Source organism: Leguminivora glycinivorella, chromosome Z (assembly GCF_023078275.1).
Source record: "Leguminivora glycinivorella isolate SPB_JAAS2020 chromosome Z, LegGlyc_1.1, whole genome shotgun sequence".
Lineage (NCBI taxonomy): Eukaryota > Metazoa > Arthropoda > Insecta > Lepidoptera > Tortricidae > Leguminivora > Leguminivora glycinivorella.
The window spans coordinates 45,284,965-45,300,783 of record NC_062998.1 but is presented as its reverse complement, the minus strand read 5'-3'; the positions used below and the strand labels follow the sequence as shown (position 1 = coordinate 45,300,783).

The 15,819-nt window shown below is 34.8% G+C and overlaps 1 protein-coding gene across 4 annotated transcripts in view; it reads right to left on the bottom strand.

The window, feature by feature from the left end:
- Window positions 1–15,819, bottom strand: part of LOC125241765 (DENN domain-containing protein 1A-like) — a 109,460-nt gene that overhangs the window by 19,904 nt on the left and 73,737 nt on the right. For 3 of the 4 annotated variants that reach the window (XM_048150380.1, XM_048150383.1, XM_048150381.1), the window contains one exon: window positions 12,584–15,687. The exons of the other annotated variant lie outside the window; for it this stretch is intronic. In XM_048150380.1, coding sequence (XP_048006337.1) covers window positions 15,439–15,687 — 249 coding nt within the window. In that variant the 3' untranslated portion in view covers window positions 12,584–15,438. Of the gene's footprint in view, window positions 1–12,583; window positions 15,688–15,819 lie in introns of those variants that run through there. 4 annotated transcript variants of the gene reach the window in all.

Sequence of the window (15,819 nt, the reverse complement as noted above, 5' to 3'; positions counted from 1 at the left end):
TGTTATTAATTATACTTCCGAGATATTTAAAGTTATTGACTTCTTCTAAAACTGTGTTGCTAAGCTTAATTGGTCTATTTCTCTTTTTAAAGTTAAGATCTTTGTTTTCGATATGTTAATTTTTAAACCTGATTCATGAAATATTGAGTCCACATTTTTGAGCAATAGTGCTAGTGATTGCTATTTTCTGCTAATGCTGCTATATCATCGGCGTAACGTACGAAATGTATCTTACTCCCATTGAACTTGACTCCTCCCTGTTCCTTCTCTATTATTTTGGCGATGGAGTTTTCTATGAAGGCGTTAAATATCAATGGCAAAAGTGGACACCCGTGTCTGACTCCTTGTTTGATCTTAATGCTTTCTTTTTCTTCCCCTATCTGTATTAAAGTGTCCTGTTCTCTATATAATTCATATATTACTCTCCTCTATCTCTGTAATCTACTCATACTTCTTTGAGCGTTTTCATCATAAGTTTCCAGTTTACTTTATCGAAGGCCTTCTCTAAATCTAGAAAGCGATGTGCGTGCTCAGGCCCAAATCCATACGTCTGTCTATGATCATCCGCAGTGCTAAGATAGCCTGCCGTGTTCCTTTATTTTGTCTGAAGCCGTATTGATCTGGTTCTAACCTTCGTTCAATTTTTTCTCTAATCTATTTTGGATTATTGGTATTTAGAAGCGTGAGATATCAAACTAAAAGTCCTGTGTTCCTCACAGCGTAGTGTATTTAGCTTTTATGGCAGTGTAACTGTTTTACTCACTTGAAAGTCTTTCGGAATCACTCCTGTTTTGTATATTTGATTTATTATGTCATAAATTTCGCTTCTCAATATATAACATTCTGCGTATTTTATTAATTTTATGTATCGACCGTCATTACCAGCCGTTTTTGCGGTTTTTATGCTTTTAACTGCCAAATCAAATTCTTCATTCGTTATTTCTGGACCCAAGTCAAATTCTGTTACGCTACTCTCTTCGCCGTCATATAAACCTTCAATATATCTCTTCCATCTCTCCACAATTTTCTTATTATCAATAATTATACTACCGTCTTCATCCAAAACTGCTGTACTTCTTGACTTATAATTTTTATTTAGAATTCTTTTATTATGTCGTATGCATTGTCTGCTTTTCCTTTTTTCATGTACAAATCTATTTCCTTACAACTTTGTTCAAGCAGACATTAAATTTCGATACTAACTCTACATTATCACAAAGTTCCATCCTTGTCAAAATTAAGAATAACTGCCGGCTCTGTGATATTGGTCCATCAACCTGAATTTTATTATAAAATGTCTATTGACAATGACTCATATTCGTCACTACCACAGTATAATAAAGAGTACTATCGTACAGTATGGCCACTTCTGCTCCCCGCTGAAAGCGCCGCCCACCCCCTCTCGGTTACCTTACAGTTACCGCCTGTAAAAAACGCGGACAGTCAACCTGTCATATCTCGTACAACATACAAGCATGGTACGCGTTCACCTACACGAGCTTAGAATGTGTGCTAGGAACGTGCCTCTTTCATATATTTGATCGCCAGTGTCCGAGATGTGTCACTAATACCTTGCAAATAAACCTGCATCATCTTCTGTCACAATGAAAATATAAATGTAGTTAACAGTATATAATAGTGCATGGCGAATTTATCAATGAAATTCATTCATAATTTCTCCATGCACTTTTGCACCTGATAGTACATAATTATTTATTATGAAGTTATTGTGTTATAAGTTTGAGTAGCAGTATGAGATATGAGATTGTTTCAAAGTAGTGACGATAGTCCCTTTACAGTTCGATAGCTTAGAAAAAACTTCGGATTTTAGAAAGAGACTTCGTTTAACGGCGGTATTTCGTTATACTTACATATTAACTCATAAAACTTTATTAAGTTATCCTAAAAAGTTAAGGGGACAGAAAACATCAAAATAAAATAAACCTTAAGTCAATGGCATTGGCACTATATTTCATTTTCCGTTCATAAGAATATTGCAATTAGACCTATTGTTGAAATCTAAATAAAATGGAACGAGAATTTGAAATTCATCCGGAGGTCATTAGAAAACAGAATTTTCAATGTCCCTAAATCGAAAACCATTTCGAGATATATATAATACGTCTGCAGATCACAAAAAAAATTTTTTTTTTGCATATTTTTAATAAAAATTCTTAAAAATAGTTTAAAGGGGAAGTGACGTTACATAGTTGTTCGGAGCTACCACTATAACCAAAAAAATCTTCCGGTTGGGATGTCAGTTCAGTTTGACTGTGACACTTATCATCACCGCTCGTAGTATGGAGATTAGAGATAAGGAGCGAAAGCTTTATGAGTATCAGAAGTGCACATTATAATAGTTAGGTGACGCTGCAATTGCAAGCACATAAGGGTTAGACAACTGACTTTGAAAATAGATACCTGGTCTGCCGCCGGACACCCTGTATTTAACGACCTCTGGCCCCGTAGCCGAATGGCACAAACGCTCGTAGATACCTATCTCTATCGCTCTTGCGTATTGGCGCGACAGAGCCAGACTACCTTTCGCGGCGTTTCGTTTTCCTTTCGCGTCGCAGAAATGCCATTCGGCTACGGCACCTGGCCTAGTGGGTAGTGATCCTGCGACGTAGCGACTAGCGACACCGATGGTCCACAGATATTTAAAAAAAATGGTTGTTATCCATATTAATACTTGGATGTACTTATAATTTTATATAATTATTAACGTTTAGTACAAGCTTTGCTTAGTTTGGGTCTAGGTTGAACTGTACTGAGTAAGATGCCCCTTACTAAACAGAAAACTTTAACAATTTAGCCTCTATAGGAGCAGGTTGTGATTATAACGCCATAAAAGATCCGACGGTCGAGAATATCGAATACCCAATCATTTATCAGCGTCAAAACCAGCTTTTTTCGTTCATTATTTTCAAGGCAGTTTGTTACATTGAGTAGGTATTTGGCAGTTTCATGTACCATAAACTAGCCAAAATATAAGCTGGACATTTTTATTAATTTTTCCTGGATCCTAAATCTAAATACTTAACTAAATAAAAACATTATTTCCAACCAAAAAAACAAACATGCATTAAATAATTAAGGATAAAGTTAAAATGGCAGAAAAGCATGAAAAATCTGGATGATGGCGATTTTTAGTAGGTATATGCTTTAGGCAGATTTTTTCAGAGTAACTATTTTATGTTTAAACATTTTATCATAGGGGTTTCCCAAATAGTGTACCTTTCATAGTAGTAAAACTTGTGTAATAGTAGTAAAACTTTTCTTATTACCAATAATGATATCCATACTAAAATTGTAAATTGTGTGTGTGTCTGTTTGTTTGTCCGTCTTTCACGGCAAAACGGAGCGACGAATCGACGTGATTCCTTAGGTGAAAATAGTTGAAGTGACGGAGAGTGACATAGGCTACTTTTTGTCTCTTTCTAACGCGAGCGAAGCCGCGGGCAAAAGCTAGTATTTATATAAATAAGATTTAGCCTATTTTACTTCTAACACTGATTTAGTATTAAAATCTACCTAGTCTAGCCGTAAATTCTGTTACAAAGAGATTTTCGTGTAGAGACCATAATTTTAAAGTTATTTTATTCAAATATACAGGAAAAATCGAATGCCACATCAATGGCAACTACCTTAAATATTGTAAATAGCACATTTTGTGTAAGGGAGACTTTCCTTTGTTTTTAAAAATAGTAAATTCTGCATTTAAGGATTTATGAAAAATCGCTTGCTTCAGTCGGGACTCGAACCGGTCAAATGTGACAAAAAATAACGTGCCGTATTTTATGATTTATGATGCAGATTGAAAGGGTTACTGATAAGGTTAATTTTTCTTTAAATAACAAATACAATCAGAATAACGAAAGGCCATGAAAATTTGGCACGTTATTTTTTGTCACATTTGACCGGTTCGAGTCCCGACTGAGGCAAGCGATTTTTCATAAATCCTTAAATACAGAATTTATTGTTTTTAAAAACAAAGGAAAGTCTCCCTTACACAAAATGTGCTATTTACAATATTTAAGGTAGTTGTCATCAATGTGGCATTCGATTTTTCCACCCTGTATATATTTATTGATTGAGGGGTAAATTGCCATAAAAAATGCTGCAATAATTTTAGGATGTGGCTATCCTTCGCCTTAATACGCCTTTAAAGAGCGAGCGACGCATTTTACAATTTACGCACCAATTTTTTCGGGAATTTAGACACTAACATTAAAAAGCTTTCTATAGCGAATATATAATTATATGACGCATAGAGCAGACCTTGTTCTTTTATGTGATCTAAGTACATTTTTTCACGGAGGATGAAATTATGGCTTGTCTAGTAGTCTACTCTAACTGTAGTCTACTCAAGTGAACTTAGGAAAATTGATCCATTGCCAAATTTGGGCGTAACCTGATTTTCGTGTTTTTAAATTGAGCTCGAAAAAATTGAGGTTTTATAGGGGTCTCCTCAGAAAACTATGACACAGATGGGGTTTTGGTCTTGAAGTAGATTAATAACTGCACTTGCGGCTTTCTTCGAGCTGTATAAATATAAGAAATATACTAAATATTGATTAATTTTGGGTTAAGTAAAAAAAAATTTCAGAGCAAAAATGGTAAAATTCCGCCAAAATCAGTGCGTATTTTAGGATAGGTTTGCTTGATCACTATAAGGCATATAAGGCAGTCTTTAGGCAAGTGACAACATCAAATAATCATTAGGACATTTCGATACCTATTTATCCCTCTAATAAATATAAAAAAAAGAATAAAATAACTCTAAAATCGGAGGAAGCCCAACGGAGCCACGGGGGCCTGCTGGATGTGTACGAATTTATCCCTGCCGTCCCTCAATTGTTAAACGCCTTAGAGTGGCGTATAGCGACACCTACCCGTAAGAATGCATCTTAACAGGCACTGGAGCCTCAATTCACATTGAGAATTCGCCAGTAACAATGTACTAACCCATACTAAATTTGTTTTTTTTTTTTTAATTTTTATCTTGCAGAAACTGCGAGCGATACATATTTTTAAACTAGTTCTGAAAAATTCACACCTCCGACAGGACTCGAACCTGCGATCGATGGCTTTGCCGGAGCCATCGTTGCCATCGCCAAATATGTAGTATCGCTTGCAGACGTTACTGCATGATAAAAAAACCGGCCAAGTGCGAGTCGGACTCGCTCACTGAGGGTTCCGTACATACTTTCAATAGTTGAATCATTAAATGTTAATTCATATAACTCTACAGACTTGACTAAATCCCAATTTCCCACATAACAAGTAATATTTAATATACAATTTTATTACTAAACAAGTTCAAAGAAAATCAAGACAATTCGACTCAATAGTTGACGTTACAACATTGTCGCCAGGACGCTGCTGATCCTGACCCGATCCCATTATAATGTATCAGGAAAAACGCGAAGGAAAAAGCGACATCTACCGGCTAATTAAGTAAACGAATGTGCGCGAGCTTAAAGTATGGAAGAGATTTTTAAGGGATAATTATTTATTGCATGAACCGATTTTAATCATTTTTCCTCTATTTGCAAGCAGGTACTTTTATTATTATTCTGTAAACATTACAGGTACAATAAACACCCGCAAGGGTGGTTAACTTGAAAATGAAAATCTGAAAAGTTTTTTATAAATAAAAAAAAGTTTTCGAGATACGTGTCTGTCTGTCATTATAATAGCCATATTTAGTAAAATAAATTTCATTAATTTTCGTTGGTAAACTTCGGAGATAAGGGGGGGAGGGGTATTTTTTTTACATTTTCCTTCAAAAAACTATTGTTTTCCACAACAAAAAAATTATAAAAAATTGTTTTAATATGTAGTGTGAGCTCTTTCTAACGATACCTCACTTAACCTAGTAATTTGACATTTATAGTATGCCCCCCTTCAATTTTGTCCATTTTCTATAATTAATATTAATAAATTAAAAAAAAATACTTTCAGATTGTAGAGGTTCATCATGTTCATAAATATTTCAAATGTCAAATCGATAGTATAAGTAGTTCTCGAGATATTTAGCAATGTGACAGACGGACAGACGGACAGAGCGGCGTCATAATCCTTTTGTACCTTTTTGGTACGGAACCCTAAAAAACAAAGTAATTTCGACTAAATATTCTACGATTGTAAATGAATAACATATTTTTTATCTTACCTACCTAAAGACAAGTTTTTTGAAACTGTTATATATGTATAGGAAATAATAAAAATGAAACAAATTGTGCTTTTCAACAAGTTTGTAATAAAATAATATATGTAGATCACAAAATATTTTTAAACGATTACGTTTCATTGTATTGACATAATGAGTAGGTACCTCATATACAATGGACTAGAGATTGCATTGTGGAATGCCGAACATCTAGTGTAAATAATCTTATGAGATTACATTTATGCAGGATTGTCATAATGTCAACCTTAGTACGTGCTGTGTGCATAGTAAATGCAACGTGGACGAAAAGTCGAGAAGTAGACGTGTTTAAAAATACATCACACTATTGATAATAATATTACAGTTAATGAATGTCCTTCAGCCCCACATTCACTGTGTTTATGATAAAGAGTCTTGTAAAAGCTAGGTAAGTATCAAAGACATATATAACTCCGCATAGACAGATAAAGTCTAAGAAAAAAACGTACCTCAGTACCATACAGAAAAAGGTACGGTGGCCTAGATGGCATTACGCCTTTGGGGTACGCTCAGATAGATGGCGCTTATATTAATATTGTTAATACTTACCAAAGAGGATCGAGTATTATAGAGAGTTACTGTCAAAGTAAAATGTGTAATCACAGGACATAGACTGTCAACTCTCGACACAAGTTTAAAACTTTTGAACCTCAGTTTTGACAATTTGGCCCATATTCTTAGCTTGATATGTGTTAAAATGTCAAATATTAATATTAGCGCCATCTAGCTGAGCGTACCCCAAAGGTGTAATGCCATCTGGGCCACCGTACCTTTTTCTGTATGGTACTGAGGTACATTTTTTCTTAGACTATCTGTCTATACGGAGTTATGTCTTTGGTATTAAATATGTCGGCGCGTGATTCTAAGCTCCGGCAACATCCTGATCGTGATTATCTTTGGCACATCGTGAAATAATTTTCATGTTCTCCGTGTCGAAGGAGCCCAGCTACGCGGGGCTTCTAATCTGGTTTAACCATCAAAACAGTAGGTACACAAGAACTTTAACATCTGCCGGAGTTTATAAACAGCCGCTAACATGATATACTATACCTACACTTCAAAAATGAGAAATTACTGTTAGTGTTTTCGAAAAGACAAGAGTTACTGAAATGTACGGGGTCCAATACATTCCACGACTCTTCACTTTCCGAACAGACTACTATAAAATTATGCGATGATGATTTAAGACATTATTTTTAATTGGTTACTTAGTCATGTATTCGAAAGTTTATACTCAAGTAGAAATATATTGAAATGTAAAAGTATCGTATCACCATATTAGCTTTAAGATAACACCCCAAGCCAGACAGCCTTTATCTCAGTAAGTACTAAGTACATTAGAAAAGAAAATAAATGTCAGGATTAACAGCTTATCTCGCCGTCGGTGCGGTATCATTTCTAAAATAAACTTTGTGCTTTATTTTGTGACATCTCCAAAATGGCCGAAATATTTTTATTGGTAAAAAACATACGTTTGCAAAATACTTTGAGATTTATCGTAATTTAATAGCGAAATTTAATTTTCAATAAGTGGCTCTTTTTAAATTCACGCACAAATTCTCAAAACGCAACGTGACTCATATTACGCTTGGCTGTAAGTGGCAGCGAGAAGGAGTTAGTCGCGTTGTGTTGTGATATTATGGGCAAGGACGATCGAAGTAATACCGGGACAGACAAAGCATACAAAAAAGCGTATCCCTGAAATGTATGGGCCTTTTAGGCATAAAACTAGATGGCGCTGTTTCGCAGCCTGGAAGTGGCCAAAATCATATTTTTGCGCGTTTTTATTTTTTATAGTAACAAATGGCGTGCTTCTTTATTTTAATATCATGATATCACGTCAATACACATTTTGAAAAAAAAAAGTAGGCATCATCAGTGTTGTTAAGATAGTATTTCATAGATGGCGCTAAAAAATTGAGGTACGATTCTTAGTATGAAGATAGTAAATCCTATATAAATCATCCTTGCTATGGGCATAGTTTTGCGTAGGTGAGTGTGTAGACGTAACTGGACACGACTGCAGTTGGAAATTGTGAAATCTATACCTTAATGTCACTGTATTGAGTTAATACTCTCGCACACTAAATGTGATTTTGCAGGCGGAGCGGTAGTTATAGAAAAATCGTTCTTCCGAGGGAGTTATGTAAATTCTAGTACCGTATTTACATGAGAATTACTATTACAATTATATGAGAATTAGTATTTACTAGTGACATGAGAATAGGGTAAGTCCGTTAACATATAAAAAAACAATCATCTTGAGAGATGATTAAATTGCCACTATTTAATGTTTCCTGATTCGACTCATGAACCCGTCTTAGAAGTTACCTTGTGTGTGATAATGTAGTGTCTGCAACAGTATCTAATTAGGCCTCTATGAAACTTCCTGACGAGCCCGAACGGAGGTCAACACGTCAAATTTTACAATACTTGATACCATATCAAACGTAGCTATTTAATACCTACATATTCTCTAAGCCTCAGTAGTCAGAAAAATGAGGTAATTTAGGCACTGAAGTAAAATCTATTACTTACTTCAGTGCCTAATTTAGGTACCTTATTATACCGACATATACGCTGACACCGCTTTGTGCCACGGCGAGAGAAGTCACAAATCAAAAATGTAGAGTAGGTAATTATACCTACATGTTGTGCGCTTTCCTTAGTTGAGACTCCTCGCAGACTACAAGAATACCTAATGTAATGTAATGACTGCAATAAGCCATGCGGTTAAGAACACTGAACTCGAATCACCGCGACAGAAAGCGATGTCTGTAACGTGTCTGAATACTGCTTAACAAACAAAGTAGCGGCATATAATGTTTAAAATGTTTTATTAGGAAAAATACACATTCTAGTGTCTAACGACTAAAACTAGTAAGTAATTTAAATGGAAAATAAATTTGAGAATATAAATATCTCTTTAGGTGTAATATAGATATTGAGTAAGTATTACTGCACTAAATGCTTGCGTTTTGCATAACCCATATTAATAATTCCATCAGCAGCGGTAATTTAGACCAAAGAGCATACAGTGCCGGACAAAATGCATCATACACCGACATATAAAATAAAACTTCTATCATAATTTCTTTACCCTTAAACTTAACATCACAGTTGTATTGGAAAACTTTTAGCTAATTTCATGGCGTACAACATACAGACAATAACATATCAATGATCGTACAATTATTTTTTTACATGAGTATAATATAAATATCAGTACTTTTGGCTCTGGACGAATTTGTTCATACAGTAATTAAAATACGAATGAAATGCAATTTAGTAGTGTGTATGGCTTTCATCTGATTTATATATCGCTGATTGTCTCGGAGGAACATTTTCAGTTAGAAACTGAAGGTATTTATCTAACCCAAGCTTTTTCCTGTGTGTCTACTAAAGTAGGCAAAGTGGGTATAATTCAGAATGACATTTGATATTTTCTTTATTTTTCCAAAAACTTCCTTAAATTTTGGTTTGGATTGATTACATGAGACTATGTTAGCTATTCAAGCTATTCATTCCTATTAATCATAACAAACGCATGAGATATACATACTGGTATTGTCTTTCAGCCATCGCCCGTCTGAATATATATGATGTGTTTAATAAAGATGACTGAAAGAAAATACTAGTATGTCTATTTCATGCGTTTGTGATTCATAGGATTATCAATCCTAGCCAAAATTTAAGGAAGTTTTTGGAAAAATAAAAAAAAATTTAAATGTCATTCTGAATTATACCCACTTTGCCTACTTTAGTAGACACACAGGAAAAAGCTTGGGTTAGATAAATACCTTCAGTTTCTAACTGAAAATGTTCCTCCGAGACAATCAGCGATATCTAAAGCAGATGAAAGCCATACACACTACTACATTGCATTTCACTCGTATTTTAATTACTGTATGATCAAATTTGTCCAGAGCCAAAAGTACTAATATTTATATTTATACCCATGTAAAAAATAATTGTACAATCATTGATATGTTATTGTCTGTATGTTGTACGCCATGAAATTAGCTGAAAGTTTTCCAACACAACTGTGATGTTAAGTTTAAGGGTAGAGAAATTATGATAGAAAGTTTATTTAAAAAAAATTTTGAAAAAATCCTCTTCAACCGGTTTTAGGAGATTTTTCACAAAATACTTTAACCGATTTCAGTAAAATTTAACAAGAAGTAACGCAATAGCATTCCCTTGAAATCACAAAAAGAATTTTACAAATCTGTTAATGCGTTTTTGGGTAATAGCATAATATGCATAGGTACTTACTACATACTAGTTCACTGTCTCAGCAATCCGAAGTCCGCCATAATTTATGTTCGAAATTTCACTATCTACACTGTTACATTTAGTATAGGTAAATAGTTTTTGTACGCTCAATAACCTGAAGTAATAGTTTATTTAAAGTTTTGTAGTATTTACGCCAAAGTCACTAAAATGTAGGCGTAGATGAGGTAATAAGTAAGAAAAAGTAATGTGTAACGGTAATTACATAGCTTTCTGGGGCGATTTAAAGCAATCATGTTTGCAATATTCTTACGCCCCCAGTTACATGCAGTGTTTTTCATCACACTTGCAATAAAAAGATAAAAAAGTATTTATGGTAGTCCAAAATACAAATTTAAACACTCTTTTGGGAAAAAGTTTTTTCTTTTACTCCTGATACGCCTTCGTGCGATTGCACACTTACTGCGCAAGAGTGATAAAAAGTTATTAAACAACATCTTCATCGCTGGTGGAATTCGATACAAACACGTCCGTAACACGGCTGACAATGCTAGACTAACTAGGTATTAAGTGATTGGAAGCACTCATGGTACTATTTAGTTACGATACCTTTGTCAAAAAGTCTGCGTAAGTCCATCTTCTTGAACGCAGAGATAGCTAGTTGTTTATCGAGCTTTAGACCGAGATAGAAATATGATATGATACATTAAGAGGTTTGAGGTGGTTCTACTGAACTGGAGTTTAATTTGTGGCGTTGATTTTCTTGCCTTGTGCTACGTCCAGATCTCGATATGAACTTAAGCCTAGTGACCACTAAGCTCGCCGAGTCGAATCTCATTAATTCGCCTTCTGCATTTCTTATGAAACTACGTCCATTAGCGACGCGTCGAATCGGATTCATCGTTCATTGTAAATGTATGCAGGGCTCGATTCGACGTGCCTCGACTCCACCTAAGTGTCCTCAAGACTTTATTCAGCCTTTGTGACAGAGATTTAATACCTAAAGGGTACCATGAGTGGTTTCAACCACTTAATACTGCAGTTGGTGAAGTGGTACACAGTTGTGACATCTGAAGTCTACTCGTACCGTAGGTATGCTAGTAAGTAAAGTAAAGTTTATTCATTGTTAACTGTGTACATAAGATGGTATGATATACAGGAAATACAGTATCAACAGTGCCCATTTCGAGCGTACAATATTCTTAAAAACTACTGACTATATTAGCTTACTGGCTAACTTATAATTATTACCCGGTATATTTCAGAAAAAACTCATTTAGGTTGTAGAACATCGTATGAAAAACGAAGCTTTATTTAAGACAAACAATGGGTTATAATTATGTATAAAGAAGAGAAATATGCAAACATTTATTTCTACAGGAAAAACCAACTAAGTAGGTATTCGACTGTTTCATTAAATCGTATTTGATCGTCAACTAAATACATTCTGAATATATATACGACAAAGTAGTAAACAAAAAAATATAGGGTTTAAAATGCCATACACATAACGTAAATTTCTTCATGTTTTCATATAAAACGTGCCTTCAAACTTTCAAACCGCATTATCTCAAAATCGCCTATTTACACATAGTCGGTATTTGCAGTAATAGACCGTTATCCTTTCCTTCGTCACATCACATGCAAAACCAATTATAGTCCCTATACAACTTTTTGGTAGAATGAAATTGCTGATGTTTGTAAACAAACATCTTCTGGAAAAACATCTTAAAGACATTTGGTGTATTTAGCCTGGCTTAAAATAAAGAATTTTGTTGATAGTTTTATTTGCAAAAATCAAATATGTACACATTAAACTTTTTTGTAGAACATAAGATGGCTACTTTAACAAAATGTTTAAATGCAAAAAAACACTATACACCATTAAAAGGTTCTACTTGGCGGATAAAGCATAAAAGTTTATATTAAATATTCATATTACATTCTGGCAGTTTATAATGCAACAAATTGACCATTAAGTAACTTTATGCGGAAGCTATCTTTTGAATGCAGCGTCGTATCAATACATGGGTTTTAACATATTGTAGCCCTTGAAAATCTTATTCTATAGGTGCTAAAAACTCGATTTCGTCAAAAAGTCACTTAGTCGGTATTTGCATTAATGGGACGATTTTTTATGTCGGTGTATGAAGAATTTTGTCCAGCACTGTACATACAGAGTATGTTGCATAGAGCATCAGTTCATAACCAAAACTTCTGTACCTAACTAAACGGCTAAAAAAAACTACTATAGTCTGCTCGAAAGTGAAGAGCCGTGAAATGTATGGGGCCCAATACATTCCACGACTCTTCACTTTCCGAACATACTCTAGTCACTTAGTTCTACGGAGTCCCAGAAACTCAGCAAGTAACAGAAGGTGATACGGTCGTAACATGCTACTTTAGCGATATTAAATTCAGTTTTATAGCTAAAATTAAAGTCACGGTACAATCTTCACCTCCTTCAATCGAATAAAGTTAGCAATTGACAAATAATGCATTGGTTACGCATTACTTTGTATGTAGATTGCCACTGTCATAAGTTTTGTTCTATGAGTTGATATTTTGACTTTATGGACCAGTAACCGAGACAATCAATTAAGAGAATAACAACATTGCGCTACGTGCAAAAAAATTTGACTGGCCAACGTTATTGAGCCTATTCAAATCAGGCTCCAGAGTTTCTGTCAGTCAACTGACATTAAAGAGGCAACTGCTTACTTGACAAAGTTATTCACATTACAATCCTATTTTAACGTCCAAAGTATTTTCCATATATAATTACATATATTTATATGCGTCTCCTCTCTATCTTTCCATTGTTTTTAGCACCTAATGAAATGACGATTTCACAAATTCGGTAAATCCATGCTGTATCTAGTGTGTGAACAAGATAACCGCATTATCCTATTATAAAAAGGCTAATTGTACTTTTTGACAACATAATAGTTTATAATTATAAATTACAGTTAATACTCTAAAAAATATGGAAGCAAATTGGTATATTTATAAATATAATATTTACGCTTTAGAACATGAGGAATTCAGTTGTTTTGTCAAAAGATGCTGTTGTCACACGGCACCTGACATACATAGCGACGATATAGACTTCTTAAGGATTAGTTAACACCTCGTATGCTTAGACACGGATCTGTGCGTGGGAATTCTAATCTATTGTTTTAAATGTCAAGGTCTTTTTTTTTTCAATTATCAAAATTGACAGGCCGCATACGAGGGGTTAAGGTACAGGGGTAGGGGGAGGGGGCAATCTCGACTGAGGGTTAATTTTAAGTGCAAGTGAACAAAATATTATTGTCTTCGGTTACCGCGATAAATAAAACTATGGAAACGGATTATATCGCGTATAATTTTTTCCTCAGTCACCCGTGACCACGAATGCTGTAAAGTGTTCGAAACGTCGGGATGAATTGTAAATTCATTATACGCGATATAATCCGTTTCCATAGTTTTATTTCGTGAACAAAATAGTGAAGCACTGATGGCTTAGCAGAAGGGCACGTGACTTTCAATCCTGAGTTTAAGCCCCGACCCCGACACGTAGCAACGAGTTTTTCGGAACGTATGTGGCAAGTATGATTTGATATTTTCAAGTATCTTTTTGATGAAGGAAAATATCGCGAGGAAACCAATCTCATGACTCAATAAGGCGTAGTTACCTGTCGAGTTTAACGGTCAGATGCCAGTCACTTCTCTCAAGCTCCCATGAGCCGTGGCAAAATTCTGGGGAAAACGCAAGGAGCATGAGGATATTTTTACAAGTGCTATATTGTACCTATGTGTCCGCTGAACAGTTGAACACCTGTTTTGCTTCCCTCTGTAACATATATCGATCTTTTGACATTTTATTTTTATTTTATAGCCTGCTTTTATTAAAACAACTACAATATCTCAGAGAGATAATTATGTCCCTGCCGCGAAGACAAAAAGGTCCTAAAACGTTGCGCAACGCCAGTACAATTTTGTTAAAACTACCTACTTTTAGCTGAAAATGATACGAATACTTTCATCCAAAAACATATATTCTTGAGTTTATTACGATGTGCTACCTCAAATTGTGCAATTTCAATGTATCTTATAGTAATTTGCCTTTGATACTAATACAAAATAATGAAATAATAAAGCTAAAAATATATTTAAAGTCACACACAGGTCGAACGCGATTAATTAACATTATTTTTTTGTACAAAGCGCGAGAACTTAAAGTGTTATAAAGCTAAAAATATTTGGAATTACCATTCTCTACTCCACTCTATACAATACTTCGTAAGAACAGGGTTTCAGACGGTAAAGGCGGTGTCAGCAGCGCTGTGCACGATCGCGAGCCAAGCGCACTTTTTGCGATGAAACGCACGCGTGATGCGAATTAATCGAGCTGTAGCATTACAAGAATATGGATTCCCTAATCTTTTCTTCTGAAATCTTTGGGAATAACACTGATATTTTGTTATATTAGATCCATGGTTAATTTAAGAACATCAGTTTTTGGACGAAAGTGAGTCGTTGTAATCACTGCGTAATGATTTAGAAATAATATATTATTCTAATCGATTCCTTTCGAATATTCACAAAGGCCGAGTTATTCGTTTAAAAATATCACGGAAATATACAGTAATGGTATAAAATGATAAAATCAAAACAATAACAACATGGAAGATCTCTGAAAAATATTGACTATTCTGCACATTAAAACAATTAATCTATCTGAAATATACATATGACATTACATTACATTACATTACACTAACCTACGACACATATACAGAAATCATTACCTACGGCATGTTACCAACACATTATATTACATTTCATTGATATGTCACATTATGTACACCAATATCATTCTAAGCAATGAGCATGTTGTTTAAACTCCGTGGCTACAGTAAACGTAGCAATAAATAAATAATTAAATTAGCACAGGTCTATATGTTATTTACCTACACGCAAGATATACAGTACTAGGAGCCGACGACTCAGTTGAAGGTGGTCCAGCCCTTGGGCACGACGGAGGGAGGGGCTTCTGCGCTGGAGCCCGGCGCCGGCGCTTCGAGCAGCCCGAACCCGAACTGGCTAAAGTCCAACCCGTACTCGTGTAAGAGAGCACTGTCCGTCGCTTTGTTCGTCTCCACTTTGTCATTTTTATCACGGCACTTAAGAGGATCGAAATCTTCTAGATTCGTCGGCGAATCGTCCAGTTTAATGAGATCAGTGGACTCACACGACTGTAAAAGAAAAATTTGATTAGTCTCAACTATACGCGTTCGTACATCGTTCATATTATTAAATCAGCATCTATAACTTAGTTTTTCTTACTAACGCTACAAACAGATGTAAAACTTTGTAAGTAAATACAC